This window comes from Balaenoptera musculus, chromosome X, assembly GCF_009873245.2.
Source record: "Balaenoptera musculus isolate JJ_BM4_2016_0621 chromosome X, mBalMus1.pri.v3, whole genome shotgun sequence".
NCBI classification, from domain to species: domain Eukaryota; kingdom Metazoa; phylum Chordata; class Mammalia; order Artiodactyla; family Balaenopteridae; genus Balaenoptera; species Balaenoptera musculus.
The window spans coordinates 42,921,845-42,945,898 of NC_045806.1; the positions used below are offsets into that span (position 1 = coordinate 42,921,845).

General features: G+C 41.5%; 1 protein-coding gene across 8 annotated transcripts in view; it reads left to right on the forward strand.

Moving 5' to 3' along the window:
• CLCN5 (chloride voltage-gated channel 5) overlaps positions 1–23,718 on the forward strand; it is a 153,448-nt gene extending 129,730 nt beyond the window's left edge. For 6 of the 8 annotated variants that reach the window (XM_036840165.1, XM_036840164.1, XM_036840166.1 and 3 more), the window contains 9 exons: positions 3,178–3,365; positions 6,346–6,468; positions 7,687–7,893; positions 10,728–10,808; positions 11,039–11,581; positions 13,365–13,551; positions 14,550–14,948; positions 15,406–15,622; positions 16,967–20,779. In XM_036840165.1, coding sequence (XP_036696060.1) covers positions 3,178–3,365; positions 6,346–6,468; positions 7,687–7,893; positions 10,728–10,808; positions 11,039–11,581; positions 13,365–13,551; positions 14,550–14,948; positions 15,406–15,622; positions 16,967–17,057 — 2,036 coding nt within the window. In that variant the 3' untranslated portion in view covers positions 17,058–20,779. Of the gene's footprint in view, positions 1–3,177; positions 3,366–6,345; positions 6,469–7,686; positions 7,894–10,727; positions 10,809–11,038; positions 11,582–13,364; positions 13,552–14,549; positions 14,949–15,405; positions 15,623–16,966; positions 20,780–22,734 lie in introns of those variants that run through there. The other 2 variants (XR_005018361.1, XR_005018362.1) reach the window with 2 other exon arrangements.
• The last annotated feature ends 336 nt before the right edge of the window (positions 23,719–24,054 follow it).

Below are 24,054 nucleotides of genomic sequence, written 5' to 3' on the forward strand. Positions count from 1 at the left end.
TGGGAGTAAAGAAAATCATGTAAGATATGGCTCATACCCTTAAGGGGCCTAAATTCTTACTCTTTCATGGTGGCCGAGGACTGGGATGGTACCACCTTTTCCTATCTTCTCCATCAACCTCCTAGGCCACTCCAAATAATATATAATCTTGGGCTTTCCTGGTGGCGCAGTGGTTGAGAATCTGCCTGCTAATGCAGGGAACACGGGTTCGAGCCCTGGTCTGGGAGGATCCCGCATGCCGCGGAGCAGCTAGGCCCGTGAGCCACAAATACTGAGCCTGCGCGTCTGGAGCCTGTGCTCCGCAACAGGAGAGGCCGCGATAGTGAGAGGTCCGCGCACCGCGATGAAGAGTGGCCCCCACTTGCCACAACTAGAGAAAGCCCTCGCACAGAAACGAAGACCCAGCACAACCATAAATAAATAAATAAAAATAAATAAATAAATTTTAAAAAGCCAGACCCTTAGATCTTTTAAAAATATATATATATATATATAATCTTAACCAGGAATAGTACACTTGCTATGCAATACAGCTTTAAAGCAGGTTCCCAAGCAGGCTTCCCCTCCCATGGGGGAGGCAGATAGCCAAGAATACCAGGCAGAGATGCTGAGACTTATATCCTTGTGGCATTAGAAGATGGGCCTAGGAAGATTTAGAATATTGAGCTAAAATAAAAGGTGGGAAATTGGATGGCGGTTGGGATGGAATGGTAGTTAATAGCACAGGCTCTAGTTTATGGCCACCTGGATTTGAATCCCAGCCCCACCACTTGCTAGTTTTGTGACTTCAGGCAAGTTTCTTAACCCTTGGAGGCTTTAGTTTACTGACTTGTAAAATGGGGATAATCAGAGTACCTATATTACAAGTTTGTTGCGAGAATTGAATGAAATACAGCGATACAGCACTCAACACAGTGCCCAGTTGTTCACAATGCTGCTGTTACTTAGAGATAATTCATGAGCCATGGAGTATAAAATGATCGCGGCAAATGAGAAATGGTTCATCCATAGCAGAGTTTTCAAAGATTATCTGGGCCAGGGGTCAGCAAGCCTTTTCTGTAAAGGGCCAGATAGTAAATATTTTAGGATTTGTGGGCCAAATGGTCTGTATAGCAAGAACGTAGCCATAGAAAGTAGGAAAATAAACGAGCTGGAATGTGACCAAGAAAAACTCTATTTAAAAACACAGAGGCAGATTTGACCCTCGGGCCATAGTTTGCCAACCCATGGTCTAGGGTGTTAATGCTGTCCCTTTTCTGGCTTGCACAGAAGAGAGACGTGGTCTGGACAATTTAGAGCTGGCTCATAATAGACTGAGTGGTCCGTAATGTCAAGTATTGCACAGAAGCTGACGAGAAGGAAGGGGGCTGAGAAAAGGTTATGTAGTTTAGCAGTTAGGAGGATACCAGTGACCTTGAAAAAGCATCTCAGATAAATATTAGGAGCCAGATTTCTTTTTTTTTTTTCTTGGCTGCACCACGCGGCTTACAGAATCTTAGTTCCCCTACCAGGGATCGAACCCAGGCCCCTGCAGTGAAAGCACCGAGTCCTAACCACTGGACCACCAGGGAGTACCCAGGAGCCAGATTTCAAGGGAAGGCAACCATTGTAGAAGTTTTGGGGATACTGGGTAGTCACTGGAAGGAGAGAAGGGACAGAAGCTTGAAATGGTAGCATGGACAAGGGGAAGCATTTCATTCTTTAGGGTAGGGGAAACCTGCTAATATTTGTAACCAGGGAAGAAAGAGCCAATTGGGAAAAGAAGGAGAAGGAGACGTAGATGGGAAGATAGGATGGAGGGTACCAGTGTTAGGTAGAATAAGACATGCGCACGTGAAACAACCGGAGAATTAGCCAAACTCTTTAACATCGTGTTAGTTTTCTGAATCCAGGCAGTAAGTGCAATAGGAGTTAGAAGGAAGAGACGGCGGGAACTGGAGTGGCCAAGAGTAGGTGTCAAACAATTTGTTAGATTTGACTAGGTTATTCAAATATGTAAATAACTAAGAGAGTGTGTTAACACTTAGCACCTACCAAAACACACACATGACATGGCCTCCAGCCTGTTGGAACGTAGGCGTGATATCCTCAACTTTTTAAAGTATGTCTTGTCACTAGGTGGTCAGTGAATATTTTTCTTTCCCTCATACACACAGGGTATTTTGTTTTTAAGCATTGGAGAGCAGCAATAGAAGCAGTGTGTCAGAATGCAGGAACAGTCTGGGAATTCAGGGGCTGTGAATTTTATGATGTCTTTGCTATTTCCCTAAAGCACGATTCTAGACCATTTAATTTCTTTATGCCAGCGTTTCTTCATCTGGACAGCAGAAATGATGAGAAGGCCAGAATTGAAAGTACTACAACTATCTTAACCCTATCAGTCTATTAGCTGTAGTGCATTAGTCCCCATTCATTTTCTCATAATTTTCTTTGAGGAACGTTCTGTATAAAATATTATTTGCTCCTTCTCACTAAGAAAGCTTCAGAATGTTGACATCCTAGGCTCAGGAGGCTTCAGCCTACCTACAGCTTCATCTAATCTTGCATGTACATCACAGTTTGTGCTTTTATAACTTCAGTTCCCTTAGCCTAGAATGCCTTCCTGCCACCGCTCAAATTCCCTCGCTGCTGGAGCCAAATCGGTATGGAGACTGAGCCCTTCTCCCCATGGTCTTCATCAACTGCCCTTGGCAAGCCACCTCAAATAAATATCATATAACATTCTTCAACATGGGCAATTCACATTTTCTCAGTTTTATGTATAAAGTGAGAATAAAATAAACTTCAAGAAACTTGACTGTCTTTATGGATCAGTGTTCATCAACTCTAAGTCAAAGCAGAGTCTTTGCCAGGGGAAGCAGCTAAAAGTCAAATCCACTCGCCCCTTGCTCCCACCCAACCACTTTGCTCTCCTCTAAGTTTCCCATATACAGTAGAGATCCTGCACACAACAGTGTTTAATGCAGACAATGTTGTTGTTGTTGTTTTTTCCCCTCTTGAACAGGCATTTAATAACAGGTAAAATCCATTAGAGATAAAAGGTGAAAAGCAAGCAGACAGACAATCAGAAGGAGGTTGCAGATGGAATGAGAAAGTATATACTTGTCCATTATTTTGATTCCTTTTCCCTTATTTTCTCTGACAACTGTGGCCTTTCCTTCCCTCCCCTCAAATCAGGTTCCCTAGCTGGCTTGATAGACATCTCTGCTCACTGGATGACAGACTTAAAAGAAGGTATATGCACAGGGGGAATCTGGTTTAACCATGAACACTGTTGCTGGAACTCCCAGCACGTCACCTTTGAAGACAGAGACAAATGCCCAGAGTGGAATAGCTGGTCCCAGCTGATCATCAGCACGAATGAGGTAACACCTAGTGAAGATTTCTGAACCACTGATTTAATTATTCTTACATTTACTTCATTTCTTATACTGTCCTCGTGGCAATTGTGGAATCTTCCTTTATTTTCCTTTTCGTGAAAAGGGGAACCAGTGCCAGCTGCCTTTCTCTGTGGTTTAAGTGCAGCCCTATTTCTATCTCTTCTGACATGTGGAGTTGTTTGATGCTTACACAACAACTTAAAACGTTTTTCTTGTTTTAAACAAGCCTGATGTTTCTTCTTAGTTGTTAGTACACCGTGTGACTGAATCTTTCTCTAGTTATTTCCGTAGAAATGTCAGAGTCAGCCAACAGGTAAGCTATAATTTCTAACAAATGATGGAATGGGTTAAAAATGTGTTTAAGCGATTTTTCCCTGAGCATTGCATTAGAACATTAAAAAAATTATGATATATGCCATAGCAAAATAACAGAAACTCAGGAATAAAATTGCCCATACATTTTGAGATTAAATTAAAATTTTCATTTGTCATTGTCTTTTAGCATATCTTTTTGGATGTAAAAGTAACTTTGTTTTTTGGTTCCTTACCTTTCTCTTACCATTTGGTTTGTATGTTAGATCTCTCCTACTAAACACGAAAACACACAAAACAACTCTCAACTCCCAATTCCACTCTGGCTTCCACCAACTAAAACAGGTACTATCTCAGCTCACTCCTCATCTACTCTGTTGGTAAAGTGAGGGGGACAAGACTAGGATGTTTGTTTGTACTTTTAAAATTTATTTTCATACCTACTTTGGTCCACAAACAATTTGAAATGGCACACACCCCCACAGACTCAGTGAAGGTAAAAGAAGGGTAAGAAAATAATAAAGTCAGAAATAAGAGTGTTTATGTACATATATCTGACTGTGCATATTGGCTTGGGTTAGCTACATACTACACGTGTGAGAGGGTTTAAGTCTGTGCTTCTCAGACTGGGGTTAGGTCAGCGTACCAGAGGGTATGTGAAACCTCAGGATGCATGCTATGTGCTTTCCCAGAATATCAGTTTTTCCTGATCAGTATTTGGAAGAAAATGTTTTCAAAAATTAAATGTAAACAATCATTAAAAAAGAATGCAAAAGTCCTATGTTTAAGATAAAACAGAATATCTATTTCAGCTCTGCTCTGGGTACCCCACCCCCTATCCTCTCTCCTAGCTTAGGAGTATGTACTTGGGTAGAAAAGTTTGAGAAGCTCCGGATTTAGGGTGAGTCTGTGTGTGTGTGTGTGTGTGTGTGTGTGTGTGTAGTTCTCCACAGTTTTAGCACATGCGTAGATTTGTGTAGCCACCACCACAATCAAGATGTAGAACTACTGTTCCATCACAACAAGGCTCCCCCATGCTACTCCTTGAGAGCTGTGTGCATGTGTTTAAGTGTTCCAACCATAACTTTCAACCTGGAGCTGGAGATTTACACAAGTGACAACTTTCTCTGGCCCTCCTTTTAATGAATGAAATTCTTGCCTGGGGAAAGAGTCTTCTAGGTTTTAAGAAGAGTTCTCCTGCCAAGAACTTGACCTCCTGGTCTCTGCCTCTAGTCAGTTCCAGCTACTTCCCCTTTCCCTCCCTTTTCCTCTTTGTCTCCTACTTCTAGAGTATTCTTCCTCCCTGGCTACATTCTAAAGGCCAAGAGAGAGCAATTATTTGTTCCTCTGAGGGACTAAAATAATGGGAAACCTGTGTCAAAACTATAACTCAGAAAAAACCTGAGCATTTTGGTTCTCCTTGTCTAGGTCAATGAATTATTTTTATAGTTTTTTTGGTTTTAAAAAGTCGAAAGTCCCTTGAGTTTTGTGTTTCATGTAATTTGAGTGAGTTTCAACTTCAAATGTTTCTATGAGTAAGCATCATCTGGTAGTATTCAAAATATCTTTTTTTGTAAGGCATAGCTATTTTGCGAGCCCTTTAATGTTGGTGAATGCTTGCTAGTGGTCAAAATTAGATTTCTGGCAGATTTCATTATAATAGGGGAATAGTCTCATAAGTATATTCTCTCCATTTTTAAAAATAGCTGTTGCTGTTTTATTCTTTGGGATATCTGGCATCTCACTGATTTTGTTTGCCACTCAGCAACTACACCTTTGCTACGACAGTGGCAAAATTCTCTCAAAGATGTGGTCATCTCTACAGAATGTCATTGCTATTTTAAGAAAAACACCCAAGAATTTTAGATACTGGGCTTCCCTGGTGGCGCAGTGGTTGAGAATCTGCCTGCTAATTCAGGGGACACGGGTTCGAGCCCTGGTCTGGGAAGATCCCACATGCCGCGGAGCAACTAGGCCCGTGAGCCACAACTACTGAGCCTGCGCGTCTGGAGCCTGTGCTCCGCAACAAGAGAGGCCGCGATAGTGAGAGGCCCGCGCACCGCGATGAAGAGTGGCCCCCCGCTCGCCGCAATTAGACAAAGCCCTAGCACAGAAACGAAGACCCAACATAGCAGTCAATCAATCAATCAATCAGTCAATAAATCTTAAAAAAAAAAAAGAATTTTAGATACTATAACCTCCTATGAGAATTTGACACCAAGGTAGGTAGTAGGCAAGGATGAATTTAATGGGACTCTGGAGCCAGTCTTCACTTCAAACATGTAGTCAAGGTTCAGCCATTCTGATAAAAGGGCTGTTAAGACTCGTAATGAAATTGACATAGTATCATATATATTTGACTACAAAATCTATCAAAGCACTCATATAGAAAGTGAATTTGCTTCTTCGTTCTTGTCCATCCTTAGAAGGCATTGTCAGTGTCCTCTGGGTGTAACAAAGCCCCTCATTTTCAGTAGCAAGTGGGCTGACAGTTGCTTTGCTGACAGTCTGGGAAGGAACATCTTGAGCAATTTAATATTGTTTTTTTTTCTTTCTGACCTCCTCTCCTGAAAACCCATTCCTCAGAAGAGCTGCATGCCTCACTGAGGCTGTCTGGGCTAAAACAAGCGTCTTTCTTTTTCCCCTGTTCCAGGGAGCCTTTGCCTACATAGTCAATTACTTCATGTATGTCCTCTGGGCTCTCCTATTTGCCTTCCTTGCCGTATCTCTTGTCAAGGTGTTCGCACCGTACGCCTGTGGCTCTGGAATCCCTGAGGTGAGTCTCTAAAATGGTTTGTAAATGGTAACAATAATGAATCCCTTTTAGTTAAAACAATTTAATATGTATTCCAGCATATACCACAGTTGAATATCAAGCAGGATCAGATCACGAGGCAATCTAGGGCCTCTCTAGATCTTCCCTTAAGTCTCCTCCCAGGCTGGGCTACCTGGACATTAAAGGGAGTTGAGGGACTTCCTGGTGGCGCAGTGGTTAAGAATCTGTCTAGGGGACACGGGTTTGATCCCTGGTCCGGGAAGATCCCACATGCCACTGAGCAACTAAGCCCGTGTGCCACAGCTACTGAGCCTGCGCTTTAGAGCCTGAGGGCCACAACTACTGAGCCCGCATACCACAACTACTGAAACCCGCGTGCCTAGAGCCCGTGCTCTGCAACAAGAGAAGCCACCACGATGAGAAGCCTGTGCACCGCAACAAAGAGTAGCCCCTGCTCGCCGCAACTAGAGAAAGCCTGCGCACAGCAACAAAGACCCTATGCAGCCATAAATAAATAAATGAATATTTAAAAAATAAATAAATAAAGGGAGTTGATTCCTAGCCTCCTCCGGGTTCCTGGTGAACCAGGCCCCTGAAGACCTCCTCGACTCCCTAACCAAGAAGCTCCTAAGGTAGATCCCAGGATTCTGGTCTGAAAAAATAGTGGTATTGTCAACTTTGTTAGAGCAGAAGAAATAAAACTGTTTTGCTACATTTCCTGCAATATGATTTGGGCTAGAAGGAGGGTGACTAAAACCCTATTTCTAAGTACTTTTGGTTTAGATTGCTTGAGTGACTGAAACCACAGAGATTTTAGGTTACCTGGATGACCTTGCCCCCCTCTGTTTCCTGACCAAGTCATAGTTACAGATTCCTTGGTAGAGAGTCAAGGCTATACTAGCCTGTAAGGATATAAGTAAGGGAAACACCCTCCCTCTCTGCTGCCCCTTCTCCATACAATGCACTCTCATACTTACAATACTACCTTGCCCAGCTATCACATGGCCAAAAAGAAAAAAAGGAACATGAAAGTTTAAAGAACATTTCTCACTTTCTTGGGCTGCTGGGCTCCCTCCCAAACTGGGATCACTGTGGGTGAAGCATTTATATATCACTTGTTCAAAAGGTGCAGTTTCTATAACGAGGACCAGATTTATTGCTTCTTAGCCTTGTTTCCTTACTTAGTCTGTATTCAATCTCTCTGTGTTTGACCTGCAGATAAAAACTATCTTGAGTGGTTTCATTATTAGGGGCTATTTGGGTAAGTGGACCCTGATTATCAAAACCATAACACTGGTGCTGGCAGTGTCATCTGGCCTGAGCTTGGGCAAAGAGGGCCCCCTAGTGCACGTGGCTTGCTGCTGTGGGAACATCCTGTGCCACTGCTTCAACAAATACAGGAAGAATGAAGCCAAACGCAGAGAGGTAATAACAAACGGCCTTAATAGTCTCTTTTTTGGTGAGAGCATAAATGGTACAACCTTAGAGATGAGAGTTGGGGGATTCTACCAGTGTTAATGCAAATGCCTTTTGACCCAGCAGTTCCACTTCTAGAAATTTATCCTACAGACATCCTACCATGTGTGCACAAAGGTGTATAGGGATAGACAGTGAAGCATCTGTCAACATCGTGAAAAACTGAAGCAGTCAAAATGTCCATCAATGGGGGACTGATTAAATAAACAATATTCTGTCCATACTCTAGAATACTGTGCAACTGTTAAAAAGAATGAGATAATGCTATGTATACTCACATGGAATGATGGCTATAAAATACCATTAAACTTTTAGAAGCCAATCTCAGAATAATGTGTATAGTAAAAATCAGTTAATGTTTTTGAAAAGTATGTATATATGCACCTAGAAAGAAAATGGCTGGAAAGTGGTTTCACCCCAAACTGTTAAAAAATGTCTACCTCTGGTGAGGGGGAAAGTGAGGGAGAAGTAAGGACTTCAACTTTTTATTATGTATAATTCTATACAAGCATGTGCTATTTCTATTACAAAATAAGTACAAAACTAATGGAAGATTATTTTAAAAGAAAGTTGTTTATCCCTGTGAGAGAATATAAAATTCAGCATGTGTTTCAGATGCCAGCTTTTCCATCTTTTATTTCTACCTAACAGCACGCTGCATTGGTTTCTCTCTGTAGTGGATATCTCTCTCCCTGTCTTCTGGCTCAACCCCGCTAAATTAACCCCGCTGCAGCATCTCTATAGTTGTTCTCGCGTTTATACAGTTGTTAATGTATGTCATTTTGAGGAGGAAGAACATTTTTCTAAAAGTTCCAAGTCATTGGTTACTTTTGTCCTGCTATAATTAAGGATTTCAGAAAATGGTTCTTGCTCTATTTTCCTTGAATTACAAAGAAATCACATATGGAATGGGTCGAGACCAAGGTCATTTCATTAGAAAGAATTTTTCACAAAATCGGAACCTAATGATTTGTTCTCAAAACAAAACAAAACAAAATTCACCGTAAGACTCAGAAGGAAACTCAAACATGTTGAAATTTCAAATATGGAATACATTTTGATAGTTCAAGGGGGAAAGTTCCTGGCAGGAGAGGTAGGCTAGCAGGAGAGAGAGGGGGAAATCTGAGTAGGTTGTTTAGCTATCTGTCAAATGTAGAGGGACATAAAGGCAGTATTAAATTAGTGAGGTTGTTAGACAGGAATAATGTATAACAGAAGCTAAAGACATGGAAAAAAAACCATTTTAACTGTCAAGAGTAAAGTGTTGATTGTTGCTGGTTTTGCATAGGTAGAGGTAGCTTTGAAACTGTAGATTGCTGGTTACTTTCATTCCATAAAAATTGGCATTTTTGTTCAAATAGTTCTTTATAAAATAAGAGAGGAGTTTGATTTGGCTGTTTCTCTGTACAGGTGTCATATATATTTCTAACTAAACTCATGAATATTTGAATATGTCATTCACTTCCTATTGCTTATTCAGACTTGGCAGTTATTTTTTCCTGTTGTTCTCACCATCAGCAGTAACCCTTTTATGTCCCAGGGCCTTGTCAAAGTGGCCAGATGGTTGAGAGTAAAATAGAGATTTGAGAAGGTAGGTGTAGATAGACCCTACTCTACAACATAATATTAAAGCAAACAGGCCACTTCGATTCTTTCTTCTCCCTCATAATTCATCCTAAACAAAGTCACTGAAATCCCCTTTCTCAAGTTCCATGTTGAATGTCCTCATCCTTCTCAGATGAAAGTCATTCTAGCCTTGAATTTCAAAGTCCTCCCCAGCTAACACCAGAGATCACTCTTCCCCCCAACCCCCTTCATTTTCTTTGGCCATCCTGCACTCCCAGAGAAACCTGCCTATTTATTTTTGCCGAGAACCATTTTTTCTTCAAAAACTCTTAATTTTATTCAACCTCCTTTTAAAAATAGTTCCTCACTACCACAAATTATATACCACTCCACAGCAACCAGAATCCGATGAAAGGACTTTATCCTTCTATTAATTCTGGTGTGTTTGTCATGCACCTTTTACATACACACGCCAATGCCTATGATATACAAAGATGGTGCTCTCGAAATATCACTTGCTCTCTTTCCCCACCTCCTTGTCCCTTTTAATTTCTCTCTGACAGCTTCTTCCTCTTCCTCTCCCTCCTCACCCTTTTCCTTGCCATACCTAAACACATTTAGGTCTTCTCTTCTTTTCAAAATCTATCCCCAATTTTGCCTCTAGTCGCCCCCCTACTTCTGTCTCCATAGGTCACTAGCCATGGAGTAGGGCACATAGTACAGGAAACTCTAAATACTTATTGTCTGAATATTTTCAACTTCTGACTAGCTGTGAGCCAATCATTACTTCAGTTTTGTATCATTAGAGCCTTTAAAATCTCATTTTAAAAGATTTCCTTTATAAAGAAAGTGCTATGTAAATACATCACTGGAAGTATTTCATTTAGGTGGTAAATAGGTCTGCAGACTCAAAATCAGTTACGGAATTGGGAGTGTTGGGGATGGGGGGGCATAATTTGGAATCAAGTACATGCCTAAATTAATTACAAAGGAAGGCCCTCTACATGTTCCAGCATGTGAACCATGTGTTCAAAATTCAGCATACAGTGTTTGCTCTCAAAGTAAATATACATTGAACTTCATTTTTGATAAACTGGATATGGAGCATATAAAATTGTTTTTTTATGTTTAGTAATCACTAACATTCCTTTTTAAAATGTGATTGAAGGTAGGAAAGTGGCCTTGATCTATCACTAATTTTGGGTTTTGCATCGTAGGTCTTGTCAGCTGCAGCTGCAGCCGGTGTATCTGTAGCCTTTGGGGCACCTATTGGCGGAGTATTATTCAGCCTAGAAGAGGTAATACTTCTATCTGTCTGTAGAGCCACGCACATGATTTTGTGCCAGGAATTCTGGCCATTGTCTGTGTACATTGCAGTCCCAAAGTGCTCTGCCCAACTCCAGCGCTTTGCCACGGGGCCGGAGATCTCCAGGCCATTTTCATCCTCAACTCTAATTCCTGCAGCACCAGTTTTCACCCCAGTTTACGCATGTTGACTGAGTTTACTTTCTTATTTTCTCTCTTACAGGTCAGCTACTACTTTCCCCTCAAAACACTGTGGCGTTCGTTTTTTGCTGCTTTAGTGGCAGCATTCACTCTACGCTCCATCAATCCGTTTGGGAACAGCCGCCTGGTTCTATTTTATGTGGAGTTTCACACCCCGTGGCATCTCTTTGAGCTCGTGCCCTTCATTCTGTTGGGCATATTTGGTGGTCTGTGGGGAGCTTTGTTTATCCGCACCAACATCGCCTGGTGTCGGAAGCGTAAGACCACTCAGTTGGGCAAGTATCCTGTCATAGAGGTACTCGTCATAACGGCCATCACTGCCATCCTGGCTTTCCCCAATGAGTACACCCGTATGAGCACAAGTGAGCTCATTTCTGAGCTGTTCAATGACTGTGGCCTTCTGGACTCCTCTAAGCTCTGTGATTATGAGAACCGTTTCAACACAAGCAAGGCGGGTGAGCTGCCCGACAGACCGGCTGGTGTGGGAGTCTACAGCGCAATGTGGCAGCTAGCCTTGACGCTCATACTGAAAATTGTCATCACTATATTCACCTTTGGCATGAAGGTGAGGAGATTCTTTTGGTCCTTGGTGGATATTTGTGTGGCTGTAAGTTTGGAGGGCAAAGCCAAGATATTGTACAATTCTCATAGTTCGTGTGGCATGTGCAGCTTCGAAGACCCAAAGCCCTTTTTACCCCCACGTGTTCTCATAACTTCTTAGACGATTGTACCTCTATCTAAAATTGTGCAAGCCCAGTTTTAGGCCAAATGCAAACCTCAGTGATGAGATTTCAAGTAGAAACATTTTCTCCTTTTCTGTGGAAAACATATTTTGCCTCTCAAAAAGGATGCTGAGGTATTTATTCCAGTGCATTTTGTATCACAACAATATTTGACCAACACATTTTTTGGTCCTTATAAAGTGGCTTTAGAGTTACGAATAAAGCAAAATAGTAGGTTGAACCAAAAGAAGTTGCCAACCATTTTGACCACTAAAATAGCAATTTCATATGGCTCAACCCAATATGTAGCTAAATGTATTTTTTACAGTTGTTATCAGTGTCCAATTATCAAGAACTTCACAGGTGATCCTAAATTAATATTTAGATTATCAAAAGCTGATATTAGGCCAGCATCTTTTATTTTCAGTACCCGTTATCATTTCCATGTGTCAGAAGAAACCAGGAAGGAAAATTTGTAAAGTATTTTCCTTCTCTTCCTTGGTTTTCATTTGTTTGTTTCTTTTCTTTAGCACTCAGCTACCAAGGTATTTCCTCTATTCTCTAGGGAAATGGAGATTCAAACCAGAAAATAAGAGCCAGCAAGTTGGTTTAGGCAGTACTGTAATCTCTGAATTGATATGCATCCTCTTCAACACCCTGGACAGATTTGCAGTGCTTCTTGAGTTACTTTTCACCTCGTGGCTTCATTCTTTCATCTAAAGTAAATTTGCAGACCATCAGACCCACCCTGATTCAAATATATTCCAGAATTGAATACAAGCTATTTTAAAATAATCTGCTGTTTGGGTTATCTCTGTCATCATTTTCCCTCTCTTAGCACAGAAAATTGAGAATGCACTATTGTATCCTAGGAGTCAAAAAAAGAGTGGGGAGACAGATGGGGGTTCCTTTTTGGGATAGTCATGCAACCGTAGTCACTATCTCATTAAGAAAACTTAATCATTTATTCTTTCTTTATACTGTTAAAATAAACTGAAACCTCATGTGCCATCCTTTTTGTGTGAGCAGTGGGTCAAGATTCAATACATGAGAGTGGTTACAAGCATTGCAATTAAACCGCAGCACCAGTGTTAACTAAATCTTGGCCTTGGGTGAGTTCCTTAACCTCTCTGCACCTTAGGTCCTTTGCGAGTTGGGAATTATAACACCTGCCTCCTGGGGTGGTTGTAAAGAACCCACGAAATCTGGTCCATAGAGCATCCAGCATAGAACATTGTAGATAGTCAATAAAGGGTAATTGTTGTTGATTAGAATTCAAAATTGGGGAAAATGTCTGCATATATGAGAAACTCCATCTATTTTCCTTTTTCTTTGGGAAAGGCTTAATTTCTGCCTCCAGTTCTGTGTTGGTCTGGAGAGTTCAGGCTCTTGCCTGATGGACCCCGAATCAGGGTAAGCGTCTTTGCAGTCGTCCTTGCCTGCACGTCCCAGAGAACCTCTAGTCCCTGTAGTATTACACAAATCTTTGCAGCCACTTGCTAGCATAGTGCATAGTTAAATTGTCATTGGCCTGTTCGCTTCGCAGAGGGTCAGTCCTCTAGCCCTTATCATGTGCCGGACGATCACGTCACTTCTCACTGACCATCTTTTGCTTTCTCTTTGCAGATCCCTTCTGGCCTCTTTATCCCTAGCATGGCTGTTGGTGCTATAGCGGGTCGGCTCTTGGGAGTAGGGATGGAACAGCTGGCTTATTACCACCATGACTGGGCCATCTTCAATAGCTGGTGCAGTCAAGGAGCGGATTGTATCACCCCTGGCCTTTATGCGATGGTTGGGGCTGCAGCCTGCTTGGGTGAGTACTGTTTGCATTGATTTCAAAGAGATTGCTACCCAGCTGGCATTATAAAGACGAGTGATATTAAGCACAATTGACTGTAGATTTTTTTAAAGATGACTGTCCGTTTCTTGTTGGGCTTGCCATTTTCAAGTGCTTTAAGAAAACATTCTTTACCGTATATCTCCATTCCTCCCGTTTGAGAGTAATTCTTCTCTCAAATTCTGTCGTATTGAGGAACTAATCAGAAATTTGGACAAAGATGATCTGCACAAGAATGTGCATCATGGTATTATGTGTAATAGCAAATAACTGGAATCAACCTAAAAGCACAACAAGGGACTGGTTAAATAAATTATGGTATAGTACATCCATATAATGCCATACCATGCAGCCACTGAATGTGATGCTAATAGGTTTAATATCTTTAAATACAATGTTAAATACATTTGTACTAATATACAAAGTATTCCTAATATAAAGTTAGGAGAAAAAGCATGGTGGGGAATTTAAACGTATAATACGAGTTCATCTATATAAAAACATACGTTTATGAAAAAAGTCATTTGAAATTTTTACTCAGCATATTTCTAGGCAGTGAGCTTATGGATAATGGCTTTCTTTTATGTACTTTAAAAATATATGTATTTTCTGATCTTTCCACAGTGGGCCTGCACATCCCAGAGAACCTCTCGTATCTGTAGTATTACACAAATCATAGAGATCTTATGCAATTACTTGTATAATTGGGGGGTGGGGAGCAACAGACGAATGAAAAAAAGAAGAAGAATGAAGGAGGTATCTTGTACTTTTGTAGAGATTATTTTGAGAAGTCTGACTCATGTTCATTGTAAACTTGCTTGAATGCAGTTGCAGGGGTCTGTAGGTGAGGCCTCCTTTTAGTGATGTTTCTGGTAAGTAGCTTTTTCTGGATGGGGCCTGTGACAGGCCCATAACTGTAATGAATCCTATACTTTTGCTCCCTTCAGTAAGTAGCCTGTGTCTGTTTTTTGCAGGCGGGGTGACTCGGATGACCGTTTCTCTTGTTGTCATAATGTTTGAACTAACTGGTGGCTTGGAATACATTGTGCCTCTGATGGCCGCAGCCATGACAAGCAAGTGGGTGGCAGATGCTCTTGGGCGGGAGGGCATCTATGATGCCCACATCCGTCTCAATGGATACCCCTTTCTTGAGGCCAAAGAAGAGTTTGCTCACAAGACCCTGGCAATGGATGTGATGAAACCCCGGAGAAATGATCCTTTGTTGACTGTCCTTACTCAGGACAGTATGACCGTGGAAGACGTAGAGACCATAATCAGTGAAACCACTTACAGTGGCTTCCCAGTTGTGGTGTCCCGGGAGTCCCAAAGACTTGTGGGTTTTGTCCTCCGAAGAGACCTCATTATTTCAATTGGTAAGGATTTCAGAAATGGGATAAGGGAATCCACTATGGAAATAAAGAAATATGCATGAGGGGAAGGGAGGGATAAATTAGGAGTTTGGGATTAACAGGTACACACTACTGTATATAAAATAGATAAGCAACAAGGACCTACTGTATGGCACAGGGAACTATATTCAGTATCTTGTAATAACCTGTAATGGAAAATAATCTGAAAAAGAATGTTTATATATATTGATATATATATAATTATATGTATATATACATATGTATAAAACTGAATCACTTTGCTGTACACCTGAAACTAATACAACGTTGTAAATCAACTGTACAATCAGTCAGTCAATCACTAAGCATGCATGCATGTGTGAAAAGGGGAAGGACAGAGCGGAGAGGGGACTGGTTAGGGGCCAGAAGTTTAGAAGTAGTCCTTCCTTTTTCAACCTTTTTTTTTCTACTTTTCAAATAGAAAATGCTCGAAAAAAACAGGATGGAGTTGTGAGCACTTCTGTCATTTATTTCACCGAGCATTCTCCTCCAATGCCACCATACACCCCACCTACCCTCAAGCTTCGGAACATCCTGGATCTCAGCCCCTTCACTGTGACTGACCTTACACCCATGGAGATCGTGGTAGATATCTTCCGCAAGCTGGGACTGCGGCAGTGCCTGGTTACACACAATGGGTGAGAGCTCTTTGGTGAAGGCAAATTGGATTTGGGAGGAAAAGAGAATGTAGAGAGATAAAGAAAGAAGAACCCAACTCACATGAACGTTTGTAGCATTTATAGACCTTTTTGAACCTCCAAGATGAAGATGGATGTGTTTCTTTTTTTTGTCATAATTAATAGAAGAGGAGTTTGGGGAAGATAGTGGGTTTGAGAGATGTGAACTGCTGGTTGCACGTTATAAATAACTCAGTTCCTCCCCCACAAAGGAAACAACTATGTTCTCATGAACAGGCAGCACTGAAATTATAATGGTATTAGGTAGTATATGTATAGTATTTGGTCCTTACGATACCTTTGTTGTTATTATTTGAGGGTGAGAAAACCAAGTGCCAGTAAGGTTTAAAGATTTGCACAAGGACCCCCAGTTACTGTCTAGTAGTGGTAGGCTTTATTTTTTCTTTTTTGGTCTCACCACGCAGCTTGCGGGATCTCAGTTCCCGGACCAGGGATTGAACCCAGGCCACCGCAACGGAAGCCCAGAATCCTAACCACTAGGCCACCAGGGAACTCCCTAAACACAAGTCTTCTGACTCCCAAGGCTAAGGCTCTTTCTTTCTGGGATATTTCTTATCCAGTAAAGGAAGCCATGCTATTTTTATTGGAAAAGAAAGGAGGTTGAGGAGAAGGGTGGGTGCTTTTTGTTGTTGTTGTTGTTGTTTTTGACCCTGGTATGTTAGTCTAGTGATTATATAAGAATTTCGCCCTCTAAAATTTCTGCGTAGCGTAGCAGATGTCTTGCAGGATTGAGATCAGTAAGGGGACTTTTCCTAACTGATCCATTCAACCTTTACTGAATCTGTACTTCATGTAAGAAGGCATTCCACTAGATTCCGGGGAGAGGCAAAAAGCAATGAAACCCTTCTCTGCCCTCAAGAAGCATACAGTGTTATAGGGAAGCTGAGAACACAGCAAACTGGACAAATGCTATGGAAGAGGTGTGCACAGAACATGCTGTTCCCAGGAGGAGGGCACAGTTATTACTGGCTCGTAGGATCGGGGAAGGTGTTCTGGAAGAGGGACATTTGAACTGGGTTGCAAAAGGTAAGATTTGTATATATAGAGAAGAATATTTAAACCACAGGAAATAGCAGGATTTAAGACCTAGAGGAAGAAGTGCTTAGAGCATGCTTAGCGACCCATGCATTGTCCCATTTGCCTGGTACATGTAATCTAGTCCTGTCATCATTCTGTAAGTGCAGATAGTATTCAAAGACAAAGATGAAAAGGACCACAAAAAGTGTCACCTTTGAGAATGTTATTTTAACTACAGATTAATTTTTGTCTTGTTTTGTCTTTTAGGCGATTGCTTGGAATCATCACCAAAAAGGATGTGCTAAAGCATATAGCACAGATGGCGAACCAAGATCCTGATTCCATTCTCTTCAACTAGAATCACAGGGCTGTACTGGATATAAAACAGGAAGGACATTGCAGACCATGGATATATTTTATTAACTGGGTACCCAAAAAACATTTCCCACATTTGGATGGTGAAGTTATATTAGCGTGTTGTCTCTTTCCTACAAGTTAACCAGTTGCACTACATAATCTCTGGAAATTAATCTTCTCTTTAGGGGAAAATTCTGTTAGGCTTCTGTGATATTGCATTAGGAAGATTTCATGAAAGAGTAAAGAAGATTGCTATGGTTTAATTCTTTTTTTTTCTTTTTTTTAAAGATTTTGTTAATTTAAAACATAAGTGTTAGCCAATATGCAATCACTGAAAACTATGCAAGAAAAATTCCAACCGTCCTGACCTATAGCCTGCAGGAAGCTCATGAAAAAGTCACTTTTTTGGACTCTGTCATTGGTGGAAGATGAAGTGTAAACCAGGGACTTTGCTTTTCCAACCACAGAAAGGAAAGCCAGAAGGAAAATAGTAATGGTATTTTCCAGACTGTGAATTCAGTTCAAATGTTTTCTTGTTCTTGTTACAGTATTTAGCATTATTAGTTTATGTGTGTGTATGTGTATGTTAATTTTAATATCTGATTATAAGACAATGCTGCTTTGGTTAATCTCCTCTAAATGGATGTAGAGAGGTTGACTTTTATAGCTTGCTTGTTCCTGGTACTCTTTTGAAGTGCACAAAAGATAAGTTATAGAATTTTCTCCTTGTCTGCAAAAAGGGTAATTTTCCAGATGGCCTTTGTTAGCTAGTAGACAAGGACCTTGCCATGAATTTGTTAGTAGCAAGGAATGATTTCTCCATCTTCCTTGAAACAAATGATTAGTAAAGTTCTAAGCAAAGTCAATGACCAGGACTTTCACATTTTTGTGAGGTCCCAACTCTTACCCAGATGCCACCTCCATGAGTGATGGTGCTTTTGGCTTCTGGAATATGTAAGAATAGTAAAGGGAACCAAGTCTAGACTGCATACTGGTAAACCAGGGAAGATCCCGAGCTGTATCTGCGTTCTCATGCATTCCTTCATGACAACCACCAGTAGTAAAATGACTGGGCACTCATGCCTCCTCCCAGTGTTAAGTACATGTATATAACAGGCCAGTGTTGTCCCCGTGATCGTGAATTTAGGCTTGGGGTACTTTCAGGTATAGTCAAGGCATTGGAACAGGATAGGCAGCTGTGACTCCCTTGAGGCTCCTTAGAATTCTAAATAAAATGCAGAACCATCCTGAGACCCAGGGGTATGGACAAGGCCTGGTGACACCAAAGGTGCTTGTATACAATTGAAAAGGTGCCTGTCTCAATTTCCTACCACCTTTACCGCAGTAGAAAACATCACACTCTAAGGACACCTGGTGGAGTTACAGAGCCACCGTCATCATTCCAACTACTGTTTCGTTTTCTACAGTTTTACCCACGTGCTGTTGTTCCTCCTCCATTCTCCCTTTCCCACGCCTCAGTCCTGAGTCCTCTCTTTGGGATTGAGTAGTGTGCCCGGTTAATCATTCCTGTTACAAAAAAATAACTCCCAGGGCTAGTTAAATTGTAAACCCAGCCTCTACAGTCTTACAGCCCATGGACCAGAGGTGACGCACAACCATTTGCTTTGCTCTATAGCCCAGTAGCTCCATTTCCACGCTGACGCCCACAGCAGTGAGACTCAAATGCTAAGGGTGGGAGTTGAGCCTTTCCCATTTTACAAGTCTGTTCCCAGCGCTTCCCACCATCCTTCTAGCCTAGAATCAGCAGTCACTCGGCATAGCCTCTCCTCCCACTCCAAGCACCTCAGCGTACCTCATTTTAAAAGTTGCCGATCTCTGATTCTAGGATTTTTTACCCCTAGTTTCTTATCTTTCCAAAATCTGAAATTCTTTTATTGCCTAGAACTGGGGAGCCAAGGCTTATTTTGATTTTTATCTTTAAAATATCAAGGCAGTCACCAGAGTTTCTCCTTTTAAGTATGTCACTCTAGCATTTTAATGAAAAAGACAAAAACCTCCCTAGGTTATATTATATTATAGTCACGACTCAGTAACTTCACGTCTTTTGTCCCTCCTGTACCACTGATTCCCTCACACGAGATGAGGCTATTTGCCTGACCACCACGTCTGTTGTGCACAAATCAAAGTTCTTATGTGTGTACTTCTGGTTCACTACCTGTCTTTTCTTATCAGCCGTCCAACTAAAGTTTTCAAAACAGGAAATGTTAGTATTTCTGGTATTTGATGATGGTGAAAGGTTTGGTCGCATTTCATAGTACAGCAGTGATATGGAGGGTGTCTAAGTTTGCCTTTGTGTTTCTTCTAGGCTCTGTTTTTGATTTGAGACAGATGAGCCAGTGTTCAGGTGCTACTTCAGAGAATAAGTTCAAGAAATCAGATAACACTGTGCCAAGGTATACTTTCTAGATACTAAGCACCGATTGGCCCTCCAGAGAATAATATCCCTTTGATACCTCACTCCTGATAAATCTCATTCATTAACCTCAGCTTCTCAGGAATCCTTGTAACTCATATGCTAGAAGTAGCTGTAGTGTATGGTATCCATTATACGTCCAGTCCTATGGTTTGGCTCCAAGTTTGGCTAATTGTGGTAGAGCTCTCTGCTAGACTGCTAGCTCAGCACCTTAACACTCAGAGTTTCTTGTCTTGAGGCAAAGGAAAATGTTCTTTCTGCCATTGCCAATTCAGCAGTTGGACATACTTAAACCAACAAAGCTGATATGGGGGGGGGGGTCTGTCAGTAGTCTCAAATGGCCACGTACCTCAATGGCAAAAGACTGGATAATCTGTGATTTAAAAATTAGTATGAGCCGAGACCAGTCGATTCTGGTATTAAGAAAGAAAGTTTCCCGACACACGGAAAGGATTTACAAAAGAATGCCAATAAGTGCTTCTAGAGAGTTAGGGCTTTCCAAGGCAAAGTATCTGGTAGACATCCAGGCCACGAAAGGAATGAGAGTCTATGGATTTGTAAAAGTCTAACTGCTATATTTTGTATCTTCAGATCTGTGACGTAAAGAATTAAAGAAGCCGAAATAGTTAAGGCATGATTAGTTATGCCATTGGCAGAAGCAGGGGACTGAACAAGCAAAATAATGGCCACTTTTAAGATCACTTCTATTTGGATGTACGTTCAGACACTCCCCCGCTTTTCTGGCTCTGGTGTCCTTCAGGCTCAGCCCAGCTGTGGAGTAGAGGTGGTATAATCCACAGAGCAGATATCCTCTGGTGGATAATCTGACGTTGATGGTACTTTGTATTTGCCAGCTGGCAGAGCAGTCGATTAATTTGCTGATGGAACTGCAAAGCAGTTCCGTTGTTTTGGCACCAGAGGCTGAATCTGAACCATTTACAGGAAGAGCAGAGAAGAAGCATAAATGTCTCTAGCAAGTCTTCAATTGTGCATGAACACGAGAATGATAAAGTAATGGGGACTTTGTGTGGTCTAAGGCTGTGAAGTAATTCTTAACTATGAATTTATGAACCCATTCAGGTGTCGGGGGAGCAAATATGTTTTTTAAAACAGTGTGCAAGAGAGTCCATCAGGGAAAGTAATCACTGCTGTATGTTTTAAGTATTTGGATCACCTGTCCCAGTTGGATCCTGACCTTGATTTGTTTAGTTAGGTGATGAGTAGGAAGGTGTACTTGTTACCCCACAGTATCTTTTGGTTTTGTTTTTTAATAAATCACAAGGAGTACAGTTTTTGAAGTTGAGTTTTTAATAAATGATAGTGAAGACACTTGAAAATTTGACATGACCAGTGTGTTTTATATTGCCAGAGTACTTACTGATGACTGACCACAGTGTATTGTGAGGAATCAGTTTACTTTCACTGGATCAGAGCCAAACGCAGGCCACTCATCTGTTCAGAGAAAGCAGGAGAGCATCTTTCATGGTGGTGCATAGAGTATTGAGCTCTTAAAAACTCTGAGAAAAATTAGGAGTTCAGAAAGTAAAGGGGAGGTGAAATATTGAGTCCTTAAAAAAAAAGATGTCTAAATATGTGGTCTGAACTTCAATATCCTACGACCTTGATTTTATTTTTAACCACCTCCGGGATAACCTGGATTCCCTTTGGAGAGAAAATGGAAAGTTATGGCAGTGGAAAAACCCTAGTAAGCAAGTATACAAGTTCTTATAAGATGGTGGGAGGAAGGCCATTCCATGCCCCAAGCCAGACATCCCGACATTTATAAACTGCTTGATCATGTGCCTCAAGGAGAGAAAAAATTAGTAGTCTCCCAAAGACCAGGCTTTCCAAGCAACCAAGAGGCTCAAAGCAGCATTTGGTGGAGGCAGTCTACTTTTGTGGAGAGGGCTGACCCAAGACCAGACATCTCGAAGAGGAGGGCAGCGTCTACTGCCATTGCCTAAGTGATAAGCTTTAGGTAGCTTATCTTGAATTCTGATAGCAAAATATTTTAAAAATCTATACTGTTAGCCTCCCTGGTATGTACTTATTGTAGATTACAAAGAAAAAGGTGAGGCTTTCTCAGAGCTCAGGGAGCTGTGTAAATTTGAAGTGAAATTGGTCTGGTGGACCTGTGGTAACCACTGAGCTGTGCTCTGCCTCGATTTTGGTTGCTTGCCCCAAGGGGAGGAGTTCCTGGACTAGTAGGTGTTAGCAACTTCAAGTTATACTCCCTAAATGTTTGCTGGTCACGGTCTCATTTCTAAACATCTGCATCTCGGCAAAGTTTTGAAGTGACATAGGGAGCAAAATCGGTTTTTCCACCTTGTAGTCTGATTTTGCCAAATCACCCAAGAAAGAAAGAAGGTCTATGATGTGCAGAGTTTGCGTTTCTTGGATGGGACCTATCAGGTCATCCAGCCCAATCCCGCAGTCATAAATTCCTACCTCTAAGTTCCTGCCAAAGGGCCTTCAGCCTCTGGGTGCACACTCGTTGAATGAATGCCTTGCCTAAAGTTTGGCCTTTTAAGGGGAAAAAAGCGTGTGATGGTATAAAAATATGAGGGTTTAAATAAATGATCTCTGCCTCTCCTCCTCTTTCCTCCCCACCCCTGTCTCTCTGTCTGTCTCGCTCTCCTCACCCCAATACCCTGAATTCAAAATTTTCTCAGTTACTCTAAGTGTATTGTTTTGAATGTGGACCTTGGGGAGGGAGAGGATCATTCTGAGAGTAGAGAATGGAAGATACTTCTGAGTTGATGGGGCCAGTGGGGCTTTGCTCCACTGTAGGGGCTAAAGCCAATGGGATCTGTTGGCAGTGTCCAGGGCTTTAGCATCTCAATGCAGACATGTGAAGTATTCATTGCTAAACCTTGTTATCATCTACTAGTCCAAATCTGTTGAGAGGCGGTCTAGGGTTTGATGAGTGAAATGCCACCTGGCAGAATGGAGATGAGGGAATGGCCTGAGATGGTTTTGTCAGGGTAGGAATGTTTAGCCTCATTAGCTTATTGAGTGTACCTCAAATATATGGTCCTTCAAGAGTGCTCCTTTTCCCTCCTCCATTTCACTTTATCCCTTCTCTCTCTTGCCCATTGTCCTGCCTTTTTAGCACTCAGATTTTAATAAATATTTACTTTTTATTATATATTTGGTCCCTTGGGACTATGTAATGACTAAGAATTTCATTCTAGGTAAAAAATGACGTGTTTAATATTTTGTTCTTTTAAACTGTCTTTTGAAGCTATGCTGCTAACCAGGTACAGGCCAGAAAGGAGTTGGGCTTGACGGACAGCACCCTGGTCATGTCACCTAAGGATGCCATTGATGTAATGATGGTGACTCTTCTTCATTTGACCAAGGCCAGCCTCCTGCTCTTACCTCTGTCCATTCATTTCTGGCTGTGGGAAAAATACCACCTGTCGGGTGAGCCAGTGAGGCCAGGAGGATCAGAGGGGCCGGTTCCAGCCCATGGGCCACTATATGAATGTCTCTGTAATAAGCTCATTTGTAGGGCCGGCTCCAACTGCAGTAGCCAAAGAAAACCTGTCTGACTCGACATTTTAGTTCCTGAGAGTTGGTAAAAGTTCAACTGAAGCTAAGGTATAGACATTAGCAGTAGCTAGGCTTCCAGAAACTAGAGTCAACTAAAGCTAATAGAGTTTCCACAGGAAACTTGGTGCTGAGCTGTTCAGAGCAATTATTTATCTGAGTGTTGCCAACCCTTTAGTCACGCTTTCTTAGCTTTATTCTAACTTTTAGAGACGTTGGTCCCTGTTCATAGGCACAGCCTGTACCAAAGCTGTGGCTCACTGCACAGTTCATTCTGCTCCCTGGTCAAGCATAGCAACATAGTCTAAAAAGGAAGATGTGGGCTGGGGAGTTAGAAGACCTGGTTTCTATTCCCTATGCTTCTACTAACTAGCCTCGAGATCTTAACCGCTCTGTGCCTCAGTGTTCCCATCTGCAAAATGGGGATAGTGTTAATTGCCCTACCTACCTCACAGGGTTGTTGTGAGGATAAACTGAGACAATGAAAGGAACGTACTTTGACAAGTAAGTGCTATGCAAATTGTAAGAAAAGGAAACAATCACGTTAAAGGCAATGGAATGGACTTTGGCAGAAAGGTTAATGGGATTGTCCAGCCCTTTCTCTGTGTGGCTTAAACCCAGGTCACCATTGCTTTATACATTTTTCACTTAGCACAGATTTGTAATTATGCATGTAATAAAGCACAGCCTTATCCAAGTTGGTGTCTGGTGTGTTTCTGAAGACCCTCAATTTTGTAGCTATTGATTTCTGATCATAAAAGCTCGGTGTGGAGGTTGGGGGAGGGTAGTGTAAAAGGCACCTGCAAACTCCTGCTAGTAGGCTCACTTCTTAAAATGACTTATTAAAGACTTAATTAGTTTTACAGATCGAGTAATACTTTTTACCATAAGGAGACAAATGAGGAGCGCCTTGTATTTTCTGAGAGATTCCAGATACCTCATTCATTATGGCTACTTAAATGTTCCTGTCTCATACATTGGTGATCCTTTCCTGATGAAATGAGGATTAGCT